We start from the raw sequence: 22,186 nt of genomic DNA on the forward strand, positions 1-22,186 counted from the left end.
TGATTTTATTTATAAGATGCATTCATCCTAACAATTGATTTGAGAGATTCCTACTCTCTTTTTTTATAATTTAATATATGAAAAATAATTATTTAATTAAACATAAATATAAATTTTATTATTTTTTAAATAAATATAAATATAAATTATTTTTATCTCTAAGTAATTAGTGGAACAGTCGAGACTAGGAATGTCATACGTCAGGTTTTGGTCAAGTCACTGACGGGTCGGAGCTAGCTTCATGGCGAAAGCTCCGCCAGGTGTTATATATTTCAGAGAGAGAGAGAGAGAGTCGTGTGTGTGTGTGTGTGAGAGAGAGAGAGAGAGAGAGAGATGTTGAAGGGGAAGCTTACAGGTGATGCGATATGGAACAAGCTACCAAGTGTGCGAGAGCTGGCTAAGAGGCCGCTGAATTCCATCCCGGACAGATACCTGCATCCTCAACAAGATCCTCCATTTCTATTCAATTCGTCTTCTTCAAGCATGCCTCAAATCCCGGTTATCGACTTGCAGAGCCTTTTTTCAGTAGATTCCATGGCTTCCGAGCTACACAAGCTCCACTCAGCGTGCAAAGATTGGGGTTTCTTTCAGGTATATGTTTTTGTTTTTGATTTTTACCCCCAATTCCATGCTTGAACTGTATCCACACCCAGAGGGATACAGCTTTGACATTCATTAATGGCAAATTTGCGAGAATCCGAGCGAAAATCGAACAAAAAACGGAAACATATTCACGTACGAGAAGTCTTAATTAACTTGAAATGTGTTCAATCTTTGAAAATAGACGTTTTAGTGTGCAGTTAAGTTTAAGCACGTGCATAATATTGCAGGTGATCAATCATGGAGTCAGCTCTGAGTTGCTGGAGAAGTTGAAGGTAGAGATTCAAGGACTGTTTGAACTCCCATTGGAAGAGAAGCAGAAGTATTGGCAAAAGGCAGGAGGAATAGAGGGATTCGGGCAGATCTCTGTTGTATCAGAGGAGCAGAAGCTTGAGTGGGCAGACCTCTTCTACTTGGTGACCTTTCCAAACTATTTGAGAAATCCAGAACTGTTTCCCATCCTGCCTCCATCATTTAGGTCAGTCAAATCTATCTTGTTGGATTTTGTTACTATTGTGTACTAAATGCTTCATGATTGGAAAATTGTGGACCTCCGTCGGCGACTCTTCTTCTTTTCTATTTCGTCAGACGAAAAGAATCACCGGTGGACTCTTCTTCTTCTTCTGGAATGATCTAGCTTCTTCTTCCTTCGTCTTTTTCCGAAATCACGACATCATCGCCCATCTGAACCTCAACTGACGGAAAAATCGCACCATCCCCGTCATTACCCATCACCTCCTGACCACCATCCGGCTTCCTAAAAACCATAACCGGACCAACTCCACACACAGGATCAAAAATTTTTACCTGTTTGAAATACTTCTATTCTTGTATTGACTAATTTATATTTTAATTAAAAAAAATTATAATTTTATTTTAATACAATCTTATTTTGTTTATTTACAAATGCTATCTTAATAAGTACATAATACCATATATTTATAGACGAATGTAATTAACTTAATGACTGTGAATAATTGTAGTAATTATTATTTTGTTACTATGAGTATAAATTATTACAAATATTTAGTACCATGTGTGCGTATATATATATTTTACTTGTTATATTTAAATTAGTCTTTGTAAAAGAGTGTAAGAAAACAAACAGATTATAATATAGATAAAGTTTTTATTTTACCTTAATTAAAGGAATCACCTTTTATTTATAAAGATAGAATTTGACACGCAGATAAATATTCACATCTTTTAGATTATTTAATTTAAATTTTTAGATAATGACGTTAGAGGTAGATTTAACACATTTTAGAAATTGCGAGAGGTCTTTGGGAGGGTCATCCCGAAAAAGGTCTTTGAGAATCTTCAGAGGTATCTAGGACGGTTGTGGAACGAAAAAGTCTCTAGAAGAGTCTGCCACATATAATTCTGTTGGGAAGGCGCCCCAGACTTACCATTTTGGGCTTTCTCCTCTTTTAAGTGTTTTTTTGGGGATTTGGCTCAAGCACAATAATTTTATTACCAAGGGTCTGGGTAAATAGGCCATGCCAAATCTAGTCTTTTCCATCTATTGACGGCACCTAAATGTGATGTGGCCTTGCAAATCTCTCTTGGTGTCTCTTTGATACAAATGCGAATAAATTTAGTGAACGAGTCTAGTGTTGTGTTGTGCATGCAGGGAAACTGTAGAACAATATTCAGTAGAAGTGAAAAAACTTGCCACGTCGCTATTTCAGCTGATGGCAAAGGCACTGAAAATGGAAGACGAACTGATGGAGGAGCTGTTTGGGGAGGGAATCCAGTCGATGAGGATGAACTACTATCCGCCATTCCCCAAACCAGAGCAGGTCGTTGGCCTCTCCTCCCACTCCGACGCCGGCGCCCTCACTGTCCTCTACCACCTCAACGAAGTCGAAGGCCTCCAGATCAAGAAGAACGACATCTGGCTTCCGGTTAGGCCAATCCCCGACGCATTCACCATCAACATCGGAGACGTCTTGGAGGTAATTAATCACATGTTATTTTGACGAATTTCTGTTTTCCCAATATATGAAGGAACCTTATCTTAACTGCTACAGATTGTTACCAATGGAACGTACAAGAGCATCGAGCACAGGGGGGTGATTAACGCCGAGAAGGAGAGGCTCTCCATCGCCACATTTCACGGCCCGAACATGGACGGAGAATTCGGACCGGCGGCAAGCCTCGTCACTCCTCAGACTCCGGCACTGTTCCAAAGAGTCGGCGTCAAAGATTACTACCAGAAATTTCTCACCAACAAACTCGACCAAAAATCGAACGTTGATCGTTGGAAGATTAATCACATTCCCGACGATTGGAATGATTGACCCTGCCTGCATCAGTCTGCTTCTCCATGTCCGCTTGTACCAGTTCGAATTCGAAGTAGTAGTGGCCCCGTTTATTGCAGCTTAATTAAAGAAATTATATTTTATAGTTTCTTATATTATAGTTTCTAAAATTTAGAATAAGTTGTAAACCTGTTTGCTGCAACTTCTTAGAAGTTGTAGTTAAGTAGTTGTGGTGTTTGATACCATAAGCTGTAAAATAACTTATTTTTGTATAATTGTCCATAATACCCTTAGTAGTTATAGAATGATAATTTAAAAATTAATTAGTGTATATGTATAAGTTTCAAGTGTTATAAAAAAAATAATTAAATTATAGAGAGAGAGGAAGATGACGAGAAAGAGGAAGAGATTTGAAAATGGAGATGGCGGTGGAAAAGAAAAACCCATGATTGCGTAGACAATAGGGTAATTCTTTGCTAAAAAAAAGAGCAAAATTGTCATAAAAATATAATTATTTAAGCAGAAATTGTAAAAGCTAGGGTACCCCAGTTTTGAAAAAGCCAGCTTCTACTCCTTCTAAAAGCTAGTAGAAGGTATAAGTTAGAATTCTATAAGTTAAAACAAATACTACATCCCAACTTTTTTGAAATTAGAAGCTAGAAGTTATAGCTTTTAAACTGCAACAAACAGGGCCAGTATCGTAAATGGACCTTATAAGTAATTTTCTTTTTTCGTATATATGGAAAACAGTTATAAGTTTGATGATTTCACATTTATAAGCTGCTTTAATGCTTATTTTGAAATAATGGGTGCCTTTTGCAACTGGGAATTTTGTCATTATATTTTGTATGTTACTTAAAATTTAAATATATATATTAATTATATATAAAATCAAGTTTAAAATGAATTAATTAATTAATAAAGATTGTTCTTACTTTTTATCTTTAATATTTAAAAAAAATATTATCTGATATAAATGTATCTCATTTTACATCATTTACTTGAAAATAAAGTAAATTTATCTTATTTAAAAAAAGATATATTTAATATTATTTAATCATTACATTTATCATCATAAGCATAAGCATAAGCACAAATGAATGGGAAATTCTATTCGCAACCAGCTTTTTACTCTTCGCAGCTATAATTAAAATAAATTTAACAAATACTCTTTACACCTACTATTATTACTTGTTGCAGCCACCTATATTCCAAAATTACCCTCATATATCTCATACATTGTGTCGTTCTTTTCTCTACAGCCACTCGCCGCCGTCCCCTTCTCTATAGACACGTCTCTCTGTTCTGCGCTTGTTGATAACACTGGTAATTTTTACATGTTTGAACTTGGAGGCTAGAAAGAGAGAGGTTCGATAGGCAAATGTGGTGGCCGCCTGGGTTTCGAATTGGTCACTGCCATCGAATCGGAGGCAGCATGGCCTTCGAACTAAGGTTTGGAGGTGACCTGCGCCTTCGAAACCTGGATTTCGGAGGCTTGGGCCGCTTCCGAAACCTAGGTTTGGGAAACGGCCCGCTCCTCCGAACTCCAAGTTTCGGAAGCGCTGGCCACCTCCGAACTCTGGAGTTCGAAGGTGTTGGGAGCCTCCGAAATCTAGAGTTCGGAGGCTCTCAATTTTTATTTCATATATTATATAATATAATATATTATATATTTTAATTTCTATTTTATATATTATATAATAAAATATATTACAGATTTCAATTTACACGTACCATCAACTATTTTAATTTGCAGTTAAGTTAATATAATGATATAATATGTATATAATACATATATATATACTATGATAATAATAATACTAATAATATTATTATTATTAAAATTACTACCTCCGAACTCTAGAGTTCGGAGGCGCTGGGAGTCTCCGAATTCTAGAGTTCGGAGGCTCCTAAAATATATAATATATTATATTATATATTTTTTTACACTTAATTTTGTATTTAAGTATTGTAGTAGAATAATTTAATTTTTAATACAAACAAATATATATTTTTTACTTAATTTTTTTAATTTAATAACGGATTTTCCGAACTCCAGAGTTCGAAAAATCCGTTAGTTCCCCGAACTCCAGGGTTCGGGGAACATATTTTTTATTTTTTTATATTTTATATTTTATATAATTATATTAACATATTTTTTATATAACATATTTTATTAATTATTAACATATTTTTTTATACTTAATTTTTTATTTAAGTATTAGATTCGAATAATTTATTTTTTTAAAAAATAAATATATAATTTTTTGTTTAATTTTTTTTTATCTAACTATGATTTCCCGAATATGTGGGTTCAGGAAAATCCATAATTCTCCAAACTCATGGGTTCAGGGAACACATCTTTTATTTTTTTATATTTTATATTAACATTATCTTAACATATTTTTGTATACTTAATTTTTTTATATAAATATTGGACTTGAATAATTTATTTTTTTTAAAATAAATACATATTTCTTCCTAAATTTTATTTAATATCATGTTGCTGAACTCCAAAGTTCGGGAAACACCATGTCTCCCAAACTCCAGGGTTCGGGGGATTTGGAATTCCCCGAACTCTGGGATTCGAGAAATCCCAACTTCCCCGAACTTCAGCATTCGGGAAAGGCTAGCGTTCCCGAATGCCAGGTAGCCATTCACAAACATTCATCTCTTTAATATCTTTAAATCTTAACAATTTCGATTCACAAAAACAAGCTTCACAATACACAAAAATAGATGAAAATAAATAATCACACACTATATATATATATACAAAGACGCAAATACATATATATATACGCACACACAGACACACAAACATATATTTATATATACTTACACATACATATAGAGATATATATATAGGAAGGAAGCTCGGCGGCCATGGCTGCCGAGCTTCATCAATCACGCCTAGATTCCCATATATATATATATATAAACACACACATACATATATATACACGCACACACATACACACAAATATATATATATATATACACACACATACATATAGATATATATATATAGAGAGAGAGGGGAAGGAAGCTCGGCGGCCGAGCTTCCCCGAACCCTGGAGTTCGGGGGGAATGATTGATGAAGCTCGGCGGCCATGGTCGCCGAGCTTCCTTTCTATTTATATATATATCTATATATATATGTTTGTGTGCTTCCTTCTGTGTGCGTATATATATATGTTTGTTGTGTTAATGTATATATGTATATATATATATATGTGTGTATTTTTTGTTGTATTGATATTTTTTTTTGTTGTATTATATACATTGGATATGATAGTTTTTTGTTATATTGTCTTCGTTTTGGAGGAGATAGATGACGGTTTTGAAAGGAATGAGTGGCGGGTAATTGATTGAGGAAGAAAGTGAATGTAAGGGTAAAAATGAGTTTTCAAAATAGGATATTTTAGGTATATTAAAATATAACTACGAAGAGTAAAACCCTCGCTGTGAATAGAATTTCCCCAAATGAATAGATACTGATTCGTTCATTTCAACTGTGTCTTGTTTTCCTTAAAAAATAAATAAATAGTTGCCCTTTTCCTCATTTCAACTGTCTTGTTATTTGAATTATCCACAGGATAATGTCATCTGTTCCTTTATCGCGAGAAGATAACCTAATAGTCCCCAGTGCTTTGAGAATTTCACTTAAAATTGAACACGACACTGGCAACCATAAAGTCTCTGTCTGGGCCATGCAAATATCAGACGCAAACCGCCCCTTCCTTTGCAGATGGAAAATGTTAAAAACCATTCCAAGTGACACGAATATATATATATTGCACAAATAAATACAAAAATAATGTGAAAAGTATTTAATGCATTGATTATATTCATTTAATTTTGACACCCCATAAATAGGAATATTCAAATTTTAATTCGAATCAAAAAAATTCAGTCTCCTTCAATACTAAATAAGTTTGGTCTAATATTTAGTTTGAAAAATTTTAAAAATTGGTCTTCGGTTCCGTCTAATTCGATCCAATCCCAATTTTAGACCAAATATAAAATAAGTTACTATATATATATATTTTTATATGTATGTAATATTGTTCGGCAATACATACTGTTGTTATATTTACAATAGTATTTAAAATAATAAATATTGCTCTAGATATTATAAATACAACAGTATGTATATTTTGATTTTATTATTATTGTAGGTATGGACCTACAAATTTATTAGGACTAAATTGGACTGAATCGATTGATAAACTATAAATTTGCACAGAACATTATGGCTATAAATAAGGGGGTTGAGATCAAATGTAAAAATAGCCAAACAAGTGCGAAGAGAATAAACTCATCTTCGGAAGAAGCAGCCATGGAAGAAGCGAAGGTGATGAGACTAGCTAGGGAGTTCTTTGAAGGTGCCTTGCGTCCAAGAGCTGGCCAAGGAGCCGCTCACCACCCTGCCGCTGCGCTATATCCGCTCGGATCAAGACCCTCCGGCTGTGTCCGGCGTCTGTTCTTCCGCTCAAGTTCCGGTTATCGATTTACAGAGATTAGTACTTGGTGAAGATAACCCCGTCTCTGAGCTGGAAAAGCGCAAAGTGACGATGGTTTTTGGGACCGACCATCACGTGTCACCTCTGCAACTAGATCTCGGGAATAGAACCTCGGACTTAGTGATGTCGGACCTCGATGATAGAATTTGCAAGACAACAAAGTGGTGGGACTAGGGTCCCTCAGGGTGCACTCCGACACTTAAATTAGTAGAGTAAGTGCAGGTCGTAATAAATGTAAGAATTAGAGAGCTTTTTATACTTGATGAGAACTCCGATCAAGATGGAATGGGTCTCGCGATCCGGCCCAGATCTTTCGAACTTCGCATCGAATTATTGACTTGCCACGTGTCAGTCTCTCAGGCAATCCACGTGGGGAGCGAGGCCACTAGCGCGTAGGGGTATTATTGTAATTTTAGGTAGTGACACATCATAAAGAATGGGCTTCTTTCAAGTATACACCCCCCACCACAGTAGCTAAAATTTTGATTAAGTGGGACGAAGGTAAATATAAAAGATATAATTTTAAAAATAAAATAATAATAATATTAAAATATAAAATCTTCTTATAATTATTTTTTACATTTTTTTATATTTTAATAACGTTGTATAATTATCTTATTATCAATTTTATTAAATACATTATTTTGAATATATACAATTAAGCTATCATTTATCCATTAATTTTTAATTCTATTACATAATTAATTTTTTATAATATTATTGTAGAAAATACTCTTCAAACTATAGCAGTAATAATCGGAAAAAAAAATCAAGTGAAAATTAGAAATGAAAAGCTGGGATAAATTTGAAAATGAAATGAATTAGAACCTAGGATATTAAGATTAAATTTTAATACAATAATTTTGGATTAATTTTAGGAGTTGGATTTAAGCTAAAAATAATATAAAATAAAAAAAAATTCCTTTTAAGATCCGACCTAGTGGGGGGCAATTGCCCCCACTGGACGTCACTTAGCTCTGCCCTTGCCTGTACCTATTTTGTATAAAATGCTAGAAAGTGAGATTCGAACTGAATTTGTATTCACAAAATGCCATAGCAATATACCAATAACATGATAGTTGCATCAGTCCAATTTTGATAGAAATAACAAAATTTTATTTTTCTTCTAAATATGTTGGTCTTGAAAGTAAAATGAATGAAGTGCAGTTGGTGAGTAAGCTCTTCATTGGTGGAGAAAGTGAAGGTAGAGAATATTGAAGAATTCTTCAACCTGCCGATGGAAGAGAAGAAGAGGTTTTGGCAGGAACCTGGGGACGTACAGGGATTTGGCAAAGCATTCGTTGTATCTGAAGAGCAGAAGCTCGATTGGGCCGACCTTTTCTACATGGTTACGCTCCCAACTCATCTCAGAAAGCCTCATCTCCTTCCAAAGCTTCCTCGTCTATTCCGGTCAGTCCATCAATCTCAGGATCATTTTCTCCAACAGTTTGTCTGCATGCCACTTAGGATGACTTAAAATATTCTTTCCTTCCTGTGCGTATGCAGAGAAACCATGGAAGCGTACTCGGCAGAAATTAAAACCCTAGCGATGAAGATACTTGGCTTCATGGCGAAACCTCTGAAGATGAAAGACGGGGAAATGGATGATTTATTCGGGGAAGGAATGCAGTCGATGAGGATGACCTACTATCCACCGTGCCTCAGCCGGAGCTCGCCATTGGCCTATCGCCAGGGCCGGCCCTGACATTTTAAGGCCCCAAGCGAAATTGATTTTAGGGCCTATACAAAATTTTATATAAAATTCTCAATATTTAAAAATAAAATTATATATGATAAATATGAATAAAACTTTTTATTATATAAAAACATTCAAAATTATCACAATAATAGTTTAAAATTCATAACATTTCACTTTAAATTTACTCTTTTAGCATTTTTAGATGAAAAATCAACAATTAAACTATTACAATCAATTTGTTCCAACATATGTTTTTCAATAGACACCATCGCCAATCCATTCAACCTTTCTTGTGACATTGTTGACCGAAGGTAAGATTTTATCAATTTCAACTTTGAGAAACTTCGTTCTGCAGAAGCAACTGTAACTGGTATGGTCAGAAGTATTCTATACGCGATCCACACATTCGGAAAACAACAATCCACTGTCTTCATGTAGTCTAACACTTCAATTGCCTTCTTGGTCTCTTTTGACAAACATCTCACAACTTTCAACTCAGAGAATAACTCTTATCCATCAATATCTGAATCCGTCTTGTATTTTAAAAATTCTTCTAACTTATCACATGATCTCTTTAAACAATCATCATCTGTAGAATATAATTTTTTCAAATCAAATAGAAATCCAAAAATATTTTCATATTCTTGAAGTTGCTCAAACCTACACTTAAGCGAAAAAATAGCTTGATCAATTACATATAAGAAATAATCAACTCTAAAAGATTCTTCAACTCAATGTGTTATCTCATCATTGGCATTTTCATCAAATTGTTTTTTTCTACGAATAATACGTTTTTCTTGAAAAATAGGTTCAATTTCCATTTGAGTAGCAATTTCTTTAGCAATAATCATATCAGATTCAAATCCAGTTTCTCTATATGTTTCAAAAAAAGAAATAAGTGCTTTCAAGTGACTTATAGCAACATCAATGACCATGTCGTTACTTTGTAACATTTTGCTTACTCTATTAATAGTAGACAATATATTATACCAAATAATCATACCAAACAAGAACTCAAAATTCATAATATCTTCTAATAGACTTTTAGCATCTCGAAATGCCTTAGGGTCATCACATGTTTCCATCAAATGAGTTAAAGCATTTTTTATTTGTGGAGCTTGAAATCTTATTGCTTTAATACTTTCAACTCGGCTTTCCCAACGAGTTTGTGATAGTTGCTTAAGTGTTAGGCCTTCCACATTATCTTGCAAAACTTTCCATCGTTTTGTAGAAGATGAAAACAATATATATAAGCATTGCACAATTCCAAAAAAAGATTTAGCCTTTATGCATGAATTTGACATATCACATATTGCAAGATTAAGACTATGACAACTACACGGAGTGTAAAAAGCCCTTGGATTTACTTCTAATACTCTTTTTTGCACACCTTTATGCTTTCCTTTCATATTAGAACCATTATCATAACCTTGACCTCTTAAATCACCAATATCAACTTCAAGTGTTTGTAGAGCATTTATTAATTCCTCAAACAGTCCTTGCCCTGAAGTATCGTCTACCTTAAGGAATCCTAAAAAAAACTCTTCTACCTTAACTGGACTTATTTTGACATTTACACATCGTATGATTAGAGACATCTGTTCTTCATGACTTATATCGGGTGTACAATCAAGTATCACTGAAAAATATTTTGCTTCTTTAACTGTTTTAATTATTGCACTTTTGATCTCACCTGCCAACATGAGTATGAATTCATTTTGAATTTTGTGACTTAGATAATGATAGTGAATTTGCTTTTCTTGAATACGTCGAACGTGTTCTTTCATAATTGGATCAAATTCAGCGATCATTTCAATCAAACCTAGAAAATTTCCATTATCTTCTTCATATAATTTTTCATTACTTCCACGAAATGCCAAATTATTCTTACTAAGAAAGCTAACAATTGAAATTATTCTCGCAAAAACTTCTTTCCAATGTTTTATATCTTTGTTGATTTGATCTTGCAAAGGTTTATCAATTGTTAAATTCTTTTGTAATCGTTTTTCTAATTCAATCCATTTTCTCATGTTATCCATATGCCCACTACTTGTTTCATGGCTTTTCAGTTTAGAACTAAGATTTTTCCAATCATTTGTCCCTTCATTAGCTAATTGAATATTATTTTGTTATTGTTTAAATAATTTGCAACAAAAGCAAAATACTTTATCTAATGAAATGGAGTATATCAACCATTTTCTATCACTCTTCTCACCATTTGATAAATGACGAGTATAATATGTAGAAGAGAAATGCCTATTTTCTGAATTTTTAGGAAAATCAACCACTTGACCTCTTATAGGACCTTTTTCTACCAACAAGTCTATAAAATTTTGATCAATATTTTTCTAATTATTTGGATCAGTTATGTCCAAAGGATAAGTTGAGCATTCTGTATCTAAATCTTTATATTCTTACTTATTTCTATTTTCAGCATCTCCTAATTCATGTTGTTCTTGCATGTCGTTTTGAACCTCTTTATCTATCAAATTATCACACTCTTCATTTACTATTGTATTACTAATGTTCCCAGTAACAAATTTATCCAACGCTCCTGCTTGAGATAGAATAAACTCCTGAGTTTTTTTTTGTTTTTTTCTTTTTTCATTTCCAGACAAATATTTTTTAGTGGACATAATAAATCAATTTAAATACGAAAATTAATATAATATCAAATTCAAATGCAACTGAGCAATTTAAATATGAAAATCAATATAATATCAAATTCAAATGTAATTGAACGAGAAACAATAGAACCTGATTAGATTTGATATTCGAATTGAAATCTGCAAAACAAATTAATAAAAAAATACAAGAGAAATAATTCAAGAAATAATATGTAAATATTCTGTGAATCAATATATATGTATATATATATATAATCAGATTATTTTCACTCCCTTTTCTGCAAAGGAAATGTGACGCGAGTGCTTGTTAGTTGGTACTGGTAGGCTGGTAGCTGTTGTGTGCTACTTACAAAACTGAAGGAGAAGAACTGGAGAAGAGAGTTAAGACTTGAGAGGGACCACGCCAGCAGAGAGAATAAAATTTAAAAGTTACAGAATAAGAAAGAAGATGAGAGCAGTGCACGGAGAAGACGAGAGGCAAAGCAGGAGTTTGAAGAAAAGTGAAGTTTTGTTGCATTAATACTTGCTTTTATTTTAATTATAAAATATTATATATATATATATATTATATATATCTACATAGCCAAGCAGTTCACTCTCAGACGCCAACTGCCAAATCAATTTTAAATTTCTTCCTTGTGCATTTGGACTTTGGAGCACACTGTCCTATGCGCAATTCACTGCAAGTCTGCAATGCATTAATTGCCAATGTGTACAATTCACTTCAATGAATTAATTGCCTTTTCTCACGCCAAAATAATATTTTATTACTAATTTTTTATATTAATTAAATTTAACATTGCAACTTTTTCACGCCAAAATAATTTTTTATTATTAATTTTTTATATTAATTAAATTTAAACTTACCTAAAAGGCCCCTAACCATTGGATTTGAGGGGGAGGGCCCTAGGCGGCTGCCTAGGCAGCCTATACCCAGGGCCGGCACTGCCTATCGCCTCACTCCGACGCCATCGGCCTGACCATCCTTCTCCAAGTCAATGAAATGGATGGCCTGCAGATCAAGAAAGATGGACTCTGGATTCCGATCAAACCTGTGGCGGGCGCTTTCATCGTCAACATCGGAGACATGTTGGAGGTACGTAGTCAAATTCCTTCGATATTGATTCAATCACCATTGTTAATTCTTAACGGAGAGATCTAGACAGGAGAAGCAAGCATATATTAATTGATGACATGCATCTGTTAACGCAGATCGTGACGAACGGGATCTATCGGAGCGTTGAGCATCGAGCGATTGTGAACTCGGAGAAAAAGAGGCTGTCAATAGCGACATTCCAGAAACCGAAGTGTTGGGATGAGCCGAAAAAACTCAACCCTAGATAAGCCCTTACACACAAATAAAATGACTGATTGCTTACACAAATGAATGGTCAGTATCATACACAAAACATATAAAGAATTAACGACATAAACACAAATGATTTACCGTGGTTCACCCGTTAAAAGAGGGTAACAAAGCAAAGGAAAGAGAGATACAAAATATAAATAGTCTCATCGATCTTTCCATTAAATGGATCTCAGTCTTTAAATACTAGCTCTAAAACTAATACATCAAAATTACCAAAATACCATCGTTCGTTCAAAATAGCAACACTAGAAATGAAATAACAGAAGCAAAAATACAATGAATTAAAACCAAATACTTTGTTACGCCCCCTCAAGATGGACCATGAGGATTGAGGATGGCCATCTTGGACAGTAATGAAAAAAGCTAGGAACGAGGCAAAGCTTTGGTAAACATATCTGCCAGTTGATGGTGAGACCGAATAGGGAGAAGCTTGATATTCGCCATAAAACAAGTATGGACGATTGAAGAGAAAGAAATTAAAACAATAGCAAGAAGTTGCCACGGAAAGAGATCGATTCGTGGATCTCCGATCAAAAAAGATCGATTTGCAGATCTCCGATCAAAAGATATAAAGGAGGAAAACTCCGAACAATGGAGATTCACAACGAAGAAAGAAAATACAGCGAAGAGAGGAAACGTACCTAAGACTCGTCTAGCTCGTCGGAGTCGAAGATCAACGGAGAAAGAATTGTGATCGATGGAGACGAAAGCGCGAGCCTAGGGTTTTAGAAAGTGCTCTAATACCATAACAAAGCAGAGGAAAGAGAGATACAAAATGTAAATAGCCTCATCGATCTTTCCATTAAATGGATCTCAGCCTTTAAATACTAGCCCTAAAACTAATACATCAAAATTACCAAAATACCATCGTTCGTTCAAAACAGCAACACTAATAGTAACACTAGAAATGAAATAACAGAAACAAAAATACAATGAATGCAAAAATACAATGAATTAAACCCAAATACTCTGTTAGAGGGCTACGTCCACATTGAGCTACGACAAAGGGAGTTCACTGCACTATAGGGATAAAAAACGATTTACAACTACTGATTACAAAATAAAGAACACTCTCAGATCTCACTGTACAAGAACAATCCCTTAGAAATTAAACCAACCCCATAACTACAATCTAAGATTAGAGGCTTACAACTTAGAAAGGGAAAAACAAATAGAACATCTATACAGAAAGAATGGACAATAGAGAATGATAGAACAAACCCTAGTTGCAGCGGATAATCGGAGGTCGTCACCCGTATTACCATCCCGAGGCGATTGTAGCTGATATAAAGGAGACTCAAGTGGTGGAGATCGCGTCGTATAAAGGAGCAGCAGAGCATCGATGATGGGGGAAGAGGCAGGCTAAAAGACAAAGTGAAGCACGCCAATTTGAAACGGCAAAAGCGGTTGTCGTTTTAGCCCTCCACCCAGGGCCCAAAAAACGTTGCCGTTTTGGGCAGCCTTGGGGTTGCCAAAAGACCTTCCTGCCCTTGCCAAAACGTTGCCGTTTGAAGCTTCACTCAAAACAACAATCTCCACATTGAAGCTTCAAATATTAAAGGACAATCCACTAACAGTGCAGCAAGCTACAACCTATGCCATCATTACTCAGGTTGTTTGGTTTTTCAACCAACAGTGACATGCAGCAAGTCCAAACAATGTTTGAACTTGGTTGCAGTCACAATTTTTGTCCCCATATCAGCTGGGTTATTTTCTGTTGGGACCTTTTGAATAATTACATTTTCTTAGGCTACTTGGTCCCTTACAAAATGATACTTTACATCTATATATGTTTAGTTCTCTCATGGTATACAGGATTCTTACATAAATGAATGACACTCTGACTATCAGAAAATACTATAACCTTACCTTGTAACATATGAATCTCTTTTAACAAACCTTGGAGCCAGATGGCTTCTTTGAAGGCATCAGTGACAGCCACATATTATGTCTCAGTGGAAGACAGTGCAACCAAAGGCTGCAACTGAGACTTCCAACTAATGCAGTTACCTCCTAAGGTAAAGTAGAAAGCAGTTTTAGATTTTCGAGAGTCCCTATCACTAGCAAAGTCAGAGTCCACATATCCAACAAGATTAAAAACATCACAATTCTATTTATAAATTAACCCAATATCAGTGGAGCCATTAATGTACCTTAACACATACTTTAAAGCTTCCCAATGAATTTTATCAGGGTTAGATATGAATCTACTGAGTAGAGAAATTGAAAAGGCTATATCAGGCCTAGTACTAATCATTGAGTACATTATGGTTCCAATGACATTAGCATATGGGATTTTTTCCATTTTAAGCATTTCAGAATTAGATATAGGACACTGTTTTTTAGATAAAATGAAGTGACCAGCCAAGGGAACATTTACTGGTTTACAACCAGACATGCCAAACTTTTAAACAGATTTTAACAAATAATCATGTTGATGAATTTTCAGACAAGAGTTACTCCTATCCCTTTCAATAATCATTCCTAAAATTCTTCTAGCAGGTCCTAAGTCTTTCATATCAAAGTTGGTATTTAATAGAGATTTTAACTCACATATTTTAGACTTAGACTTGCTAATTAATAAAATGTCATCAACATACAACAACAAATAAACAGGAGTATCAGATAACATAAAATAGAAACAGTTATCATATTTACTTCTGTCAAAACCAATTCCAGTTGCAAAGTTGTCAAATTTTTTATATCATTGACATGGGGATTGTTTTAACCCATACAAAGACTTTTTTAACAAACAAACATGATCAGGATGTTTGTTAACATAACCAACAGGTTGATCCATATAAATTAGTTCTTCTAAATCTCCATGCAAGAAAGCAGTTTTAACATCCAGCTGTTTTAATTCTAAATTATACTGAACAACTATTGCAAGTATCATTCGAATAGTTTTAAATTTAATAACAGGAGAAAATATTTCAGTATAATCAATACCTTCCCTCTAGGTAAACCCTTTAGCTACTAATCTTAACTTTAAACCTTAAGGGATCAGAGGGTAACATACCTTATTTGACTTTGAATAACCATACATTTTACCAACTTTTGCTTCTGAGATCTTGGGACCAATTCCCAAGTGTTATTGGTCATCAACAAGTTCATCTCTTCGTCCATAGCTTGATGTCATTTTAAACAGTCATGGGAGCTGACAGCCTCCTCATAGGAGGTAGGCTCACTACTCCTCATCTCCAAACCTGCCACTAAGGCATAGTACACTAAATCTGAGTAGGAATATCTTGCAAGAGGCCTTATAGTCCTCCTGCTTCTGTCTTTTGCCAGTTGATAATCCCTTAGGTTCTATTGAGGAAAGTCATATTGCTCTTCCTCGTCTTCAGTGTAAGAACCCATATTTTCGTAAGATTGCCACGTAATTTAGGCAAGTTTAGAATACCAAAAAATAGGCTTGACAATAGTTATTAGTACCGAATCGACTGTAGGGAGTGTCTCAGAGTGAAATTATCTAAGGAAAATGATATGGTCTCGATGAGCATCCCGAGACAGGATTTATGGTGTCGAGAGAAATCGAATTGGGAATAGTTTTCGGTACAGCTAAAATACAGCTGTCATTTAGGCTGCAAAATCGAATCGTTGTAGAAGACTCCCGAAAAATCAACGAAACCCTAGGGGGGCTCCATTTTTGTGTAAGGATCAAACCTTAAGTGGTTTCGGGATTAAACGATGACCCAGTAAGGATATTGGGGCAAAATCGTCATTTTTGAGTAACTTTAAAGTTATTAATTTTACGTTTTCAGTATTATAATGCAAATTAATTCGATGTTTAAGGGTATAATTGTAATTAAAGAATTACTCTAGTGAAATAAAAATAAAATTTGAGATTAAATATGTAAATGTCTTTATAATATAGTATAATATATAGTTATATATATAATATATATATATGTGTAGTGGGCGTGAAGTAGTGGCTGCAAAATTGAGTAGATTGGAGGCCAAGCAGTGATTTAGTATGAAAAAAAATAGGATTTGGATATTTACTAATATTTCAGAGGTTTTTGGTGATAAAATAGTTCAGGCACGCATTTTAAGGATATGACACGCATACTGAGGAAGTCAGAGATGCTAAGTTAAGGTAAGTAAAATTTTCTAAAAAATTTCAGAAATTCAAGAATATTATTTTATGAATTTTCGTAGTGAAATATTTGAGAAAATATTTTAGAAAGATTTAGTTTGGATTTATTGAGGGAAAATAGGAAGAAATAGAAAGAAAATGCAAGAAATTATGGAAAAATAGGTTGTAATACTTATTTAAATAATTGTGGTGATTATGATGTTTTAAGGCTTAAATTGAAGTGATTGGTGTGAATTTTGAGGATGGCACGCAAATCGAGGCGATGCACGAATTTTGAGACAGGGGGCACGAATATCGAGGTAACTTGATAAGCTTGAGAAGATAAGTGGTACTTCCCACTAAACTTAGTTTTATGAAAAATGTTTGGATTATAAGTAATAAATTTTTATGTCTAAACCCCGATTTTCGGGAATGCTTACATCATATTGACATGTTCTGGTATACACCCATCACATAAACTGCACACATGACATGCTAAAAAATGCATATGTACACGATGATATCATTGATCACACGCATTGAGGCCATAGGGAGTATGAACTGGCACCACTACTTTACCAAGGGTGCCCCCAGACACCTCAATTTCGAAAGAGGTGGCTATAAGAATGGTAGGTAGCATGAGGGGTGCAGTTGACACCTACCATGAGCAAGACATTGCATACACACACGATAAAGCATTACATACCCTTACTTAGATGATTCATTATCTAACTTGGGCTTTGTCCCTAGAATATTCAAACGTTCCAAATGGAGATTGTAGCAGATACGATGATGAATGAGGCATGAGATGGCACTTAGCAAGGTGCATGATAAATGAAATGTATGTTATGTAGTCTATGTATTTAAGTTCTACTGTTTTGAAATCTGAACGTTTTAAGTAATGATAATGTATAATCCTAGTTAGGGTTAATGTTTAGAACTTATGTTTTGTATTAAATTATGTTGAGGTACGATGATATAAGAATTGATTTATGATCAATGTTAAGATATCAGGTTTCGATCATTGCTTCCGCATTTGATGTGTATAATGATTATCTTTCGAGATAAATGAATGGGAATTCTGGGACGGATTCGGGGTATGATGTGGTTTAGCATTAGTTTGAAAGAAAAAATTTATTGTCCCAAGTTTATAACGCGCCCGAGAAACGGGGGTGTTACATTCAAGGACTACAGATAGCTCATCATGATCACTTTCATAATCAGATGGTAGGTCAACTTCAGGGTTAGAAACATCTGAGGAGGAAGAAGCCGACAGATTAGGAACAACTGCCGGTTGCTCCACCTCATTTTGAGTACTACTAGGTATAAGGAAATCATATGGGGTGCTAGGTGTGGGATAGTCTTCCAAATTTTCTTATTTACAAGGAAAGATTGATTCATTGAATATAACATCTCTACTTATTATTATCTTAACTCCACCTGAACTCTTATTCCATAATCTATATCCTTTTGTACCATCTTGGTACCCCACAAAAACACATTTGATGGATCTGGGATCCAACTTTCCTACTGATTGGTGGGCATATGCCTCACAACCAAAAACCTTGAGATAATTGAAATTTAATTTTTTGCCTGTCCATTTTTCTTCAGGACACTTTAAGTTTAACACAATGGAGGGGCTACGATTTACCAGGTGGGCTGCAGTGGAGAGGGCTTCTCCCCAAAAAGTTTTAGGTAAGCCAGTTGTAAATAGAAGACACCTGACCTTTTCTAACAAGGTCCTGTTCATTCTCTCAACCACCCCATTCTGTTGGGGTGTGTTTCTCACGGTTTTATGCCTAACAATGCCATGAGAGTCACAAAACTCATCAAAGTCTCTATTACAAAATTCTAAACCATTGTCAGTTCTTAGAGTTTTAACCCTTTTGTCATATTGGTTTTCTACTAAGGCTTTCCATGTTTTAAATTTGCCTAAAGTCTGATCCTTAGTTCTAAGAGGAAAAACCCAAACCTTCCTTGTAAAGTCATCCACAATGGATAAAAAGTATCTGTTCCCACCAAGAGTAGGCTTTTGAGAGGGACCCCATAAATCAACATGCACATATTCTAAGCATACCTTTGCCATGTGAGTTCCTTTATGGAAACTCATCATGTGTTGCTTGCTTAGGATGCATGACTCACAAAAGTTCAAAGGATCTGTAGGCACTGGACCAAGGTAACCTTGGTTTAATAGAGCCTTCAGACCTTTCTGGCTCATGTGACCAAGTCTCAAGTGTCAGATATATGTCTTATCAGCTTTAGCCATGCATGCAGTTGAAACATTAACAGGGGATAATGAATAACCATTTAAAACATATAGACCATGCCTTTTAGTACCAGTGAGAATTAGGTGTTTGTCCTTAAAGACATGCATATTCCCATTTTCAGCTTTATAAGAATAACCTAATTCATCTAAGGTTCCAAGAGATATGAGATTTCTTTTTAATCCAGGCACGTACTAACATTAGTGAGTATCTTAATTCTGTTATCATGAATTTTAAAAGATATATCACTTATGCCTTGAACACAACAAGTTTGATTGTTACCTATATAAACAGTTCATGTTTCTTTGTTACTAAAATTTTGGAACCACTCAATGTTTGGACACATATGAAATGAACAACCAGAGTCCATTATCCACTCATTAACAACTTTGAACTAGAAATAGTGAGAACTTCAGCTAGGTTATTAGAGATGCTTGCAGCTACCAATGCATCCCCCCTCCCCTTGTTTTTGTTTCTTTAACAAGTCATAACAGTATTTCTTTATGTGACCTTCTTTCCCACAATGATAGCATTTTTATTTAGGCTTTTGCTTACCCTTTTTACTTTTACCCTTAAATCTTGAACCTACAATTTGGTTATTATTCCCTTTGTTATTTCTTTTATCAGGTTTACCTTTAACAAACAAGTTGTTAGCTAATTTCTTAGAGGAATTTAATTCTAATTCTCTTGCCTTAATTCCAGAAATAACAAGGTCTAGACTAGGCACAATCTTGGTATATTGTAAAGCATGTTTAACTACATTATATTCATCAAGCAGAGAGTTTAAAAGGATCATAGCCTCACTGGTATCACCAAGGGCTTGATCAGTTCCTCTTAACAATAAACTAAGTTTGGTAAATTCATCTATGTTTTCATCCATAGATTTAGAAACATTCATCTTAAAGTTAAATAGCATACCCTTTAAATAAACTAAATTTGGAGCAAACAAAACAGAGTATAGTGAATCAAGTTTATTCCACAGTTCAAGAGGGGTATTCATGCCATCTACTTTACGTATAACACTATCACCAAGATGCAGAAAAATAAGATTAAATGCTTCTTCCCTTACCTCAACAGCTCTTGTGAGCTATTCTGCTGTCCATTTCTCTTCGTTGGATTCAAGTGCAATGAGCACTTTATGATGAGAGAGCAGGACTCTCATCTTTTTCTTCCAACTACCGAAATCGCTTTTACCATCAAATGTACTGATTTCAAATCGGGTTGATGTCATCTTCGCCTTACACGAAGGTACCCTAGGAAACCCTAGACATTGACCAAGACTCACTTAGCAAAATAATAGACCAACGAGAGACTTTTAGTAAACCCTAGGAACCCAAGGAAAAACGACACCTCAACAATAAACCCTAACGGAGATAAAACCCAATTGTAAGTACTGCAAGTATGAAGGCTCTGATACCACTATTGGGATGAGCCGAAAAAACTCAACCCTAGATAAGCCCTTACACACAAATAAAATGACTGATTGCTTACACAAATGAATGGACAGTATCATACACAAAACATAAAACGAATTAACGACATAAACACAAACGATTTACCGTGGTTCACCCGTTAAAGAGGGTTACGTCCACGTTGAGCTCCGACAAAGAGAGTTCACTGCACTATAGGGATAAAAAATGATTTACAGCCATCGATTACAAAACAAAGAACACTCTTAGATCTCACTGTACAAGAACAATCCCTCGAAAATTAAACCAGCCCCATAACCACAATCTAAGATCTGAGGCTTACAACTTAGAGAGGGAAAAACAAACAGAGCATCTATACAGAAAAAATGGACAATAGAGAATGATAGAACAAACCCTAGTTGCAGCGGATAATCAGAGGTCATCACCTGTATTACCATTCCAAGGGGACTGTAGCTGATATAAAGGAGACTCAAGTGGTGGAGATCGCGTCGTATAAAGGAGCAGTAGAGCATTGACTATCGGGGAAGAAGCAGGCTAAAAGACAAAGTGAAACACGCCAATTTGAAATGGCAAAAGCGGTTGTCGTTTTGGCCCTCCACCCAGGGCCCAAAAAATGTTGCCATTTTGGGCAGCTTTGGGGTTGTCAAAAGACCTTCCTACCCTTGCCAAAACGCTGCTGTTTGAAGCTTCACTCAAAACAACACAGAGTTTGATGGAGATTTGTCACCGGCGCGTAGCCTGGTGACACCTGAAACATCGGCAGTGTTCAAAACAATGACAACGGCAAATTTCTTTAAGGGACTTTTGACTCGTGAGCTTCGCGACAAGTCCTACCTAAATGTCGTCAGGATTTTAACCCGTCATTAAAATAATATATATATATATATATGTGATGAATCTTAGTTTCTTTTTAAGTATTGCAACTTAGTGGACTTATTTTATTATATATTTATGTGATAAATCTTGGTTTCCTAGTTGACACCACGTTGATACCCATCATTTAATTACCAATATATCCTTTATTACATCATTTAAATAAAGAGTATATTGATAATTTACTTAAAAATAAATATAAATATTTAAATAAATTATTAATATATCTTTCACTTAAATAATATAATAAAAATATATTAATAATTAAATAATAAAGTACCAACAAAAAATATACAAGTAGCATGAGTCTTCTCACCAATCCTTTGTGAACATGCACCCAAATGTGACTAAAATCAAATCCGAATTTATTAATATGTGGTTCTTGGGAGGGTTGTAGGTTCAGGATTAGAGGAGCGTAATCACCGATACCAGATTTATCAAAAAAAAAAGAAAAAG

The 22,186-nt window shown here is 34.7% G+C and overlaps 2 protein-coding genes across 2 annotated transcripts; both read left to right on the forward strand.

The window, feature by feature from the left end:
• The first annotated feature begins 297 nt into the window (after positions 1 to 297).
• Positions 298 to 3,139, forward strand: LOC127807488 (codeine O-demethylase-like). Its single transcript, XM_052345369.1, has 4 exons — positions 298 to 591; positions 831 to 1,078; positions 2,234 to 2,558; positions 2,634 to 3,139. Exons 1-4 carry the CDS (start codon positions 334 to 336, stop codon positions 2,901 to 2,903), a joined length of 1,101 nt encoding a protein of 366 aa, XP_052201329.1. The 5' UTR covers positions 298 to 333; the 3' UTR covers positions 2,904 to 3,139.
• A 1,160-nt stretch (positions 3,140 to 4,299) lies between these two features.
• Positions 4,300 to 21,724, forward strand: LOC127808636 (protein SRG1-like). The gene is made up of 7 exons (XM_052347207.1): positions 4,300 to 4,456; positions 7,239 to 7,554; positions 8,570 to 8,800; positions 8,897 to 9,060; positions 12,643 to 12,812; positions 12,929 to 13,013; positions 21,555 to 21,724. The coding sequence occupies exons 1-7, from the start codon at positions 4,300 to 4,302 to the stop codon at positions 21,722 to 21,724; spliced, it is 1,293 nt and encodes a 430-aa protein (XP_052203167.1).
• Positions 21,725 to 22,186: the final 462 nt, after the last annotated feature.

Source organism: Diospyros lotus, chromosome 8 (assembly GCF_014633365.1).
Source record: "Diospyros lotus cultivar Yz01 chromosome 8, ASM1463336v1, whole genome shotgun sequence".
Lineage (NCBI taxonomy): Eukaryota > Viridiplantae > Streptophyta > Magnoliopsida > Ericales > Ebenaceae > Diospyros > Diospyros lotus.

Coding starts and splice junctions, on each gene's coding strand:
- LOC127807488 (XM_052345369.1), top strand. CDS start 334: ATGTTGAAGGGGAAGCTTACAGGTGATGCGATATGGAACAAGCTACCA. Junction 592..830: donor AAGATTGGGGTTTCTTTCAG/GTATATGTTTTT, acceptor ATAATATTGCAG/GTGATCAATCATGGAGTCAG. Junction 2,559..2,633: donor ACATCGGAGACGTCTTGGAG/GTAATTAATCAC, acceptor TAACTGCTACAG/ATTGTTACCAATGGAACGTA.
- LOC127808636 (XM_052347207.1), top strand. CDS start 4,300: ATGGCCTTCGAACTAAGGTTTGGAGGTGACCTGCGCCTTCGAAACCTG. Junction 8,801..8,896: donor AAGCTTCCTCGTCTATTCCG/GTCAGTCCATCA, acceptor GTGCGTATGCAG/AGAAACCATGGAAGCGTACT. Junction 13,014..21,554: donor GCTGTCAATAGCGACATTCC/AGAAACCGAAGT, acceptor GCTTCACTCAAA/ACAACACAGAGTTTGATGGA.